The 8877-nt window shown below is 40.8% G+C and overlaps 2 protein-coding genes across 2 annotated transcripts in view; one reads left to right on the top strand and one right to left on the bottom strand.

Annotated features, from left to right (window-relative positions):
• Positions 1 to 5230, top strand: part of LOC107295724 (E3 ubiquitin-protein ligase LNX) — a gene marked incomplete at its 5' end in the record, with an annotated part of 19834 nt that extends 14604 nt beyond the window's left edge. The window contains 2 exons of the mRNA XM_015825045.1: positions 3158 to 3316; positions 4709 to 5230. Of these exons, the coding sequence (XP_015680531.1) occupies positions 3158 to 3316; positions 4709 to 4844 (295 nt within the window). The remainder of the gene's footprint in view (positions 1 to 3157; positions 3317 to 4708) is intronic.
• Positions 5231 to 5886: 656 nt separating this feature from the next.
• The window catches only part of FIP1L1 (factor interacting with PAPOLA and CPSF1), a 38899-nt gene continuing 35908 nt past the window's right edge, over positions 5887 to 8877 (bottom strand). The window contains exon 18 of the mRNA XM_015825044.1: positions 5887 to 6351. Coding sequence (XP_015680530.1) covers positions 6201 to 6351 — 151 coding nt within the window. The 3' untranslated portion in view covers positions 5887 to 6200. The remainder of the gene's footprint in view (positions 6352 to 8877) is intronic.

Here is an 8877-nt window from a genome sequence, read left to right as displayed (position 1 = left end):
CCCCCCTGGTCACGGCCGACAACTGGTCTTCCAGCGTCAGCCGCGAATCCAGGAGGACACCCAAGTTGCGTACCCTCTCCGAGGGGGCCAAAGTTTCGCCCCCTATAGTCAGCGATGGAATCAGCTGACTATGCCGAGGCGCCGGTAACCACAGCCACTCGGTCTTGGACGGGTTGAGCCTGAGTCTGTTCCTCCCCATATTATATTATATTATATTTATTATATTATATTATATTATATTATATTATATTATATTATATTATATTATATTATATTATATTATTATATTATATTATATTATATTATATTATATTATATTATATTATATTATATTATATTATATTATATTATATTATATTATATTATATTATATTATATTATATTTATTATATTATTATATTATTATTATATTAATTATTATTATATTATATTATTATATTATATTATATGATTACATTACATTACATTACATTACATTACATTATATTATTATACCTGCCTGGGTCTTTTCAGAATAAGCGAGTCTTTTCCTCGTTTTCTCTACGTAACCTATTTCTATCGCCCAGGACTCAGCGAAGCAAAATACAATCTCCGGCATGAATTTTACTGACCAGAATGTCCTGTAGCAGCATTTGTTTTACCCATGCTAGAAGGAGAACATGTAGTACTTCACTTACGCAACATCCTACAAGAACATCTAAACAATGACTCACCAACTCAGACATTCCATCTCAATGGAATGGTTTAGTTCTTCCGTTTTGAAGGCACAGAAGCATTGCCCAAACAAATTCCAGTCATTAAAAGATCTAGACTTTTTTTTTTTTTGCCATCTCCAAAACACATGGACAGGAGCCTTGAGTGTGTCACTGCTCTGATTCATTCCAAGTTGCCTAGAACGTCTCAAGTTTCCAGAGAGACCGGACTACGGTGTTTTGTGCACTTTTCATTACCCGGGTGCCAAAATGGAAGTGAATCACGATCCTATCGGTTTTTCTCTTCATTTATAGAGAACATGGCAGTTACACTTGCATACATTTGTCCGTCTCTCTCTCTCTCACACACACACACACACCAACTTTCTTTTTTGTGACGTGGGAGAAGGGCTGAAGCCAGGAAAACATTTGTCTGCTTTGTTGCCTTTTCAAAGTTGGTTAAAACTGAATTCTTCGGAGGGCGTTTAGAAAGGAGGGGGTTGGGCGCCTTTAATGCTTTGCATTGTTTACATTGTATTGTAGACTTTTAAGTTTTTTTTTCTGTTTTACCGTCATAGGCAAGGAGTCTGGTATAGTCTGGTAACATACCAGACTAATAAACAGTTGTTGTTTCTTCTCCTCACTCTTAAGATTAAGCCCCAACACTCAAAAGTCCCCAAACTCAAGAGGCTCATTTTGGAGAGGGCCTCCCTGTAACTTGCAGAATTGTTAGATTATCATGCGCAGATGTTTGATAGTTTCCAATTTTAATGAACTATACTGTTGTTTAGAACAGAAGCCCCCAATCTTTTGGGCACCAGGGACCGGTTCCGTGGAGAGAGGTTTTTCCACGGACCGGAGAGTGCGTGGTTTCGTGTGCTGCCTGCATCCCACAGATGGGGCTTTGTTTGTTTGTGCGGACTGGTTGCTGGCATGCCACGGCCCGGTACCAGTCCACAGCCTGGGGGTTGGGGACCCCTGGTTTAGAAAATACAATAAAATACTAGAAGTCAATACATGTCTTGTGATTGGATACAACCTTGTGACTTCCTACTACCAATAATAGCTATCAATAATAGTGAAATCTGGACGTTAGATCGCAACCTTGGTTAAATCTGGTGCATTTACAACTGTATGAAAAGTGGAATTCGGAATGCTAAAAACCACACACAGATGGTAAACGAATAAAACTAGAGCCACGAAAAGGAGCCAACAGGCACCTGCTTTTCACATTAGAAGCCAGCTAGCGATTATACAAACATTATACTTTATATCCTGCCAGCAGGTGAATATTTGCTGTTCTCAAGGGCCTAATCTGCAGTACTATAAAAAAAATCCTGCAGAACAGAGCAAAAATCTGTTGCCTTGGAACAACTGGGTTTTCATTTTTAAATTTTAAAAGCTCCGAGTGCTGCTACTTTTAAAAGGACAAAAATAGGAATTACAACGGGGAAGGTTGATCAGCTAGGTCGATAGTGGAATGCTACAAGCTTTTGCAGTACACAGAATCCTGAATTATAGGTAGTCTTTGGCTTACAACTGGTTGCTTAGTGACCCTTTGAAATTACGACATCCCCCCCCCCCCAAGGTGTTTATGATCTGGATACAAAGCTAATAGCCCGACCCTCTTGTGCCCATGTGATTGCATTTTGAACATTCAGCAACTGGCCCATTATTTATGGCTGTTTTCAGTGTCCTGCAGTCATGTGACTGCAATATATATATATATATATATATATATATATATATATATATATATATATATATATATATATATATATATGTTAATAAATAACAAAAGGTGAACACCAAGGAAATTTAAAATCATTAAAAGTTTTAATAAAACATTAAAAGTTTTAAAAGATTCTAAAAGATTCTAAAAGAGACCTAGCTTTCGTTGGTTCCTACCAACATCATCAGGGCATAGATAATTCAATGGGAGAAGAATTATCTATGCCCTGATGATGTTGGTAGGAACCAACGAAAGCTAGGTCTCTTTTAGAATCTTTTAAAACTTTTAATGTTTTATTAAAACTTTTAATGATTTTAAATTTCCCTGGTGTTCACCTTTTGATATTTATTAGTATGGATATACCCAGGGATCACTCATCCATTTTTAGTGTTATTTTTAATATATATATGTGTGTGTGTGTTTTCTGAGGTTTTCGCGGGTGTTTGTATGTAGGTCTTTGGTTATTCGGGTTTTCTCCCGCGTAGAATTGGAAGTGTCTTGGCGAACTTACAACCGTCACAATATGCAACCGAAATTCCAGCATCCATTACTGTTGTTGAGGACGACCTACAAGCTGATAACAGCTGTACTAAATATATCTTTATCTGAACGGCATCCAGATAATTTAAAGCCTGTTATGGCTAAGAAGCAAATAAGCAAAATGTTAAGTAATGAACATCTATATTAACGTTTAAGGTAGAAACATGACTAAAGTGGAATGCTTTTTTTGTAGGTCTTTGTACAGCTGCAAAGAAATTGTATTGCGAAGAAATACAGCAGGAAGTCTCGGCTTCAGTATAGTGGGAGGTTATGAAGAAAACAGTGGAAACAAACCATTCTTTATCAAATCCATTGTTGAAGGGACTCCAGCATACAATGATGGAAGAATCAGGTAATAAAAACATCGATTAAAAGCAGATTGTGCCTTATATCTGAAGCTGCCTTTGATCAAATTAGGCCCACGAAGGTCCTTGCTCTGTACTGTCTTATGTTGATAAACCTTTTTTCCAGAATAGTTAACAAAAATGCTCCCCATTTTTATTTGTGGATTAGAGGGACTGGATCTAGGGACTTTTGTTTTCCAAGGATCCTTCCCTTAATATCTGCACCATTTCTAAGGGACTGGTCTACGAACATTGGATTCATTGCAAAATTGGTGATCTGATTTAAAGCTACCCTATACCAGCTTTCTTCTTTGATTATAGAAGCAAAGTTCTCACACAATCTAAAATGAATAAGGATCCTGCTTTCTTCTTAATGCCACTTAGTTTGCAAATGTTTGGTGTTCTGTACCAAACAAGGAATGGATGGAAATTGCATCTCCTACCCAAGAGAATCACTGCTAGTTCTTTACCTGGGTTACAGAAATAGGCACCAGAAATTGAACCTTGATTTTAGCATTAAAGGAGTTAACATTTTATACAGAGCAATTGGATTCTTTTGCAACAACTTGTTTTACTATAATCAATCCTGCTTACTTGAGCTTTTGTTTCCTGGGAAACGTAATTGTGCTAAACCAGACAATTGATACAACAATTGATAGTGAGGTATACGGGGAGGATTCACGCACCAGGGAGCAAAGTAGCGTCCCGCTGCCAGGAAGTGTGGGCCACCGAGGCTCAGAGGTATCGTTCATCTGGGGTGATCCCTCCCCTTGAAAGCAGGATTAGCATTATTGTTAAGTTAAGCTGTGAGAACTGTGACATTGTCAGAAGTGTGTCATGCGTTTTTAATATAAGCCTTACCTTACTGCTGAACAGGTGGTTCGATTTTATAACTGCGAACTGCCAAGAACCTGAAGATGTGGCAGTGTATAAATGAAATAAATGTGTGGCCTAATTTTGCATCCAGCGAGTGATAACATGTGAGTTTAAGGTTCAGGCATATCTTCACGACCTCTTTAACTCACTCGGGCGAAGTAGGCAAAACGTTCTTATGACAAATATCATCCTCCACAAGCAAAATATTATAATGGCGACAGCGCTTCCAATGATAGGAAATGACCAACGGCTTCGAAAAAAAGTCCTCCAAAGGAGTGATTATGCATCACAATAGGCTCAAATTTTATACCAGGCAATAAAAAGAACACCTGAAGTGATTCTTAAGTTTAACAGTTGGGTCCTGATGCAAAACTGAGGTGAATCAGGTTTGATTAAATACTCTTTGGAAAGCTCCTTAATAAATGTGAGACCTTGGCCAATTCAGAACATCAAACATTTGCAAAATAAAGAAAATTGCAGATGGGCCTAACCTTGTTTTATTTGCTCCCTCTTTCCCCTACCAGGTGTGGCGACATGCTCCTTGCGGTGAACGGCAGGAATATCTCAGGGATGGCGCATGCATCTTTGGCAAGGATGCTAAAAGAACTGAAGGGGAGACTTACTCTCACTATTGTGTCCTGGCCTGGCACCTTTTTATAAAGATGTATTTCAATTGGAAAGAAACGAATTCTTGTGTACTGGACTTTTTTTCTTCTTTTTTTTGGGTAGCAAAGTATAAACTTGCACTAGAAGGGTCTTAAAATGCACCATAGGAGGTTTGGAAAAAAAAACACGCTCTCTTAAAGCTATGGAAAGCTACTGGTGTAAAATCAAGGTACACAACTTCTTGTAATATGTTTAATGCTTTTGTTTTTTTATATCTATGTTTCACCTGCTGTTTAGATATAAAGAAGGAAACAATTTTACCTAATTTGAAAGTGATTTCAGAATGAAATACTTGTCTAATGATTTACGCTGACAGCGTGCGAGCAAGACACAGAAAGGCTAGATGATGGGTCTACGAAAGTCCTTGTTGTGCACAGTCAAAGCAGTTTTTTTTTTAAAAAGCAGGGTTTTTTTTCTAATCTATCGTAATTGTGTATTTTTATTTCTACTCTTAAATTAACCGTAATTTGTAAAGCCAAATTAATTTAATTAAAAAAGGACGAAAGTACTCATTGTACGCGAAACTTTCAAATTCATGAAATCAACCGTTTCGTTTGAGTGTTCTGTTTTACTCCGTTTTTTATTCTTCCGTTCTGCGTTGGGCTCTTCTAAACCAGCATCCTAATGGCGAACTACCCACAAAAAGGCCAGCATGATCAAATGTAGGAGACATCGCACCGGGATACTATTGACACATTATGGATTTCCAGCCAAGATATGCTAACTTTTTATTGGAAATATACAGATTTACTTATTTAAAGGACTAAACGAAACACGGGTTCATCCTTCAGAAAACAGTCTAACTGCAGAGTTTCCCAACCTTTGGGGCACCAGGGACCGGTTCCAGGGGGAAAGGTTTTTCTGCGGACCGGAGAGGGTGTGGTTTTGTGTGCCGCCTGCATCCCACTGATGGGGCTTTGCTGGTTTGTGTGGACCGGTTGCTGGCATGCTGCGGCTCGGTACTGGTCTGTGGACCGGGGGTTTGGGGGGACCCCAGGTCTATTGAGTGCCCAGAACAACAGCCTTGTGTGAAATATTTATTTGAATAGGAGAAGCCTTTGTATTAATTCTGCATTTTCCACTTTATCTTAGATTAAATGCAAGGAATCTCAGTAACCAAACACCACTTTCTGTTAACGTCTTCACTGTTCCAATGGCATAAAGACAAAACGACCTGCTTTAACATGAAAAAATTCACTCTTTTATTTTCAAAAACCCAAATTAAAAGTATGCTTTTCTACTAACAGAACAAGATTAAGAGCAACATCTTAAGACCCAGAAAAATAATTAGATTTAGAGCAATCTATTTCTGGCATTAATATAAGCAAGTAGGCAAAAACTACCACATGCCTACTCTGCAGGGGCCGCTTCCGTGTTTTCCTGTTCAGAGGCCGGTTCACCGCTACCTATTTCTTTTCCTTCTTTGCTCTTTTTCGATTTTTTATGTTTATGCCTCCTGTGGCTCTCTCCCTCTTCGCTATCATGGCGACGCCTGCTGTTACTAGAGAGAGAAAGAGGGGAGAAACAGGAACACAGATTTAATGGAGTCTCAGACTGAGTGCCATCACCCTGCTTCTCAAGCTCTTCATGTTATAAAACTAATTATTTAGTCCAGGGCTTTTCAACCATTTCACCCATTGCACCACTTTTAGGATATGGCAATATCCGAGTACCACCCGTCGCCTAGCAAGGTGTCAAAAACTTGATGACCAAAAAAAAAAAGACAAAAAGTGATAAAGTACAGATAGTCCTCAACTTACAACAGTTTGTTTAGTGACTGTTCGAAGTTACAATGGCACTGGAAAAAGTGCCCCCCCAAGTCACAGCTGAGCAAGACCCCTGCCTGCCCACCCGGCCGCGTTCTTCCTCCTGTCCGAGGTTTCCATTGTTGTGAGCATTTCTGTTGAGGATTGGCAGCGGGGGTGGGGTGGGGGGTGTTTGGTTTTTATTCCCCCCGTCTGCTGGGTGGTTGCAGCAGATTTTGGTCACTTCACATGACCCTGGGACACTGTGACCATCATAAATATGAATCAGTTGCCAAGCATCTGAATGTAAATCACAAGACCCTGGAGATGCTGCAACATTCCAGCTGATCCTGGCGCTTCTTCTGGGCTCAGCAGAAGCGCCAGGATCAGTGCTGCTTTCCAGCTGATTGGTGCTTCTTCAGGGCTCAACAGAAGCATCAGGATCAGCGCCGAGCTCTAGCTGGAGCCTGCCACTGATCCTGGCGCTTCCACTGAGCCCTGACAGCCCCGAAGAAGCGCCAATCAGCTGGATCCTGGCGCTGATCCTGGCGCTTCCGCTGAGCCCTGACAGCCCTGCAGCTCCAGCCATCTCTCGCTCAGGCTTGTGCGGTGCTGCCACCGGTTCAGCTCATTCCCCTCTCCTGCTACCACTTTTCTAGGATGGACGCGTACCACCTGCCAGGTGCCAATGTACCACAGGTGGTACCCGTACCACTGGTTGAAAAGCCCTGACTTAGTCTATGCAATGATGTCATTTTTTAAGCCTCCCTCATCATCAAATCAAAACCAGAAAGGGACTGAATGAAAAAGCCTGATATTAAGCTTCTCTGGGATTTTCATCTGCCACTGTTTTATTTTGAGCAGAAACTGGCAGCATCCTTTGACACCAGTATCTATACTCAAAATTAAACACACGTCTGCAATGAAGAAGCCAGGATTTTTCTACAAATGTCACAATTTTCACAGGATTTCCATTCACAAAGATAGACCTAAAAAGTGTCTTTACGGTCATGTTCTTGAGAAATTCTTGGGATTTTTTTTATTTTTCATTTTTCACTCTAAACTTACAAGCGTTCATTTAGTGGCTATTTGAAATTACCACAGCAGTGGGGGGAGAAAAGAGTGTCTCGTGGCTGTTTTTCAAGCTTTATCACCATTGCAGCATCCCCATGTGGTGATGTGACAAAAATTCAGTCAGTTGGCAGCTGACTCATATTTATGACGATGTCTCAGGGTCATCTTTTGCAACCTTCTGACAAGCATAATCAATGAGGAAGCCAGATTCACTTAACTGTGTTACTAACAACTGGAGGCTAAAACATATAAGGAACGGTTGCTGGAATTGGGTATGTCTAGTTTAACGAAGAGAAGGACGAGGGGGGACATGATAGCAGTGTTCTAGTATCTTAGGGGCTGCCCCAAAGAAGAGGGAGTCAAGCTATTCTCCAAAGCACCTGAAGGCAGGACAAGTAGCAATGGATGGAAACTAACCAAAGAGAGAAGCAACCTAGAACTAAGGAGAAACTTCCTGACAGTTAGAACAATTAACCAGTGGAACAACCTGCCTCCAGAAGCGGTGAATGCTCCAACACTGGAAGTTTTTAAGAAGAGATTGCACAACCATTTGTCTGAAATGATATAGGGTTTCCTGCCTGAGCAGGAGGTTGGATTAGATGACCTCCGAGGTCCCTTCCAACTTTATCATTATTATTATTATTAACTTAACAATTGCAGTGATTCACTTAGCAACGGTGGCAGGAAAGCTGTTAAAATGGGGCAAAATTCACTTAACTGTCTTGCTTAGCAACAGAAAATTTTGGACTCGACCGCGATCGTAAGTCAAGGACCACCGGTATTAGCAAAGGGAGGCAAGCAAGTGGAAATGTTTCACTTGACCAATAAGCAAAGGGCATTAATAAGACTGCTGCTCCATTGGTCAAACTCTTCACAGAGTCAAGGTAAAGGATTGGGCCCTGATTTTGAAATGAACAACAAATGGACGCTGTTACAAAGAGCGGCCAAACACTTGCTCTCCCCCGAGGACGGAGGGTCCCATCACTGCCCAGGGATTCTGCCTGCTCTCGACAGCCCACCGAGACAAAGGAACTGAAACGTTGATTAAAAAGTCCACATGATCAAACTAAAACAGATTCTGAGTCTATCACCTATAGTAGGGGTGGCGAACCTATGGCCCGCGTGCCAGAGGCGGCACTCAGAGCCCTCTCTTTGGGCACGCGTGCCATGCCCCGGAGATGGCAACCGTCCCTCTTCAACCAGCCGCC

The sequence above is a fragment of the Protobothrops mucrosquamatus genome, unplaced genomic scaffold (assembly GCF_001527695.2).
Source record: "Protobothrops mucrosquamatus isolate PMUCROS unplaced genomic scaffold, P.Mucros_1.0 scaffold2458, whole genome shotgun sequence".
NCBI classification, from domain to species: Eukaryota; Metazoa; Chordata; class Lepidosauria; order Squamata; family Viperidae; genus Protobothrops; species Protobothrops mucrosquamatus.
The sequence above is the reverse complement of the archived record's forward strand: the minus strand, read 5'-3'. Positions and strand labels throughout refer to the sequence as shown.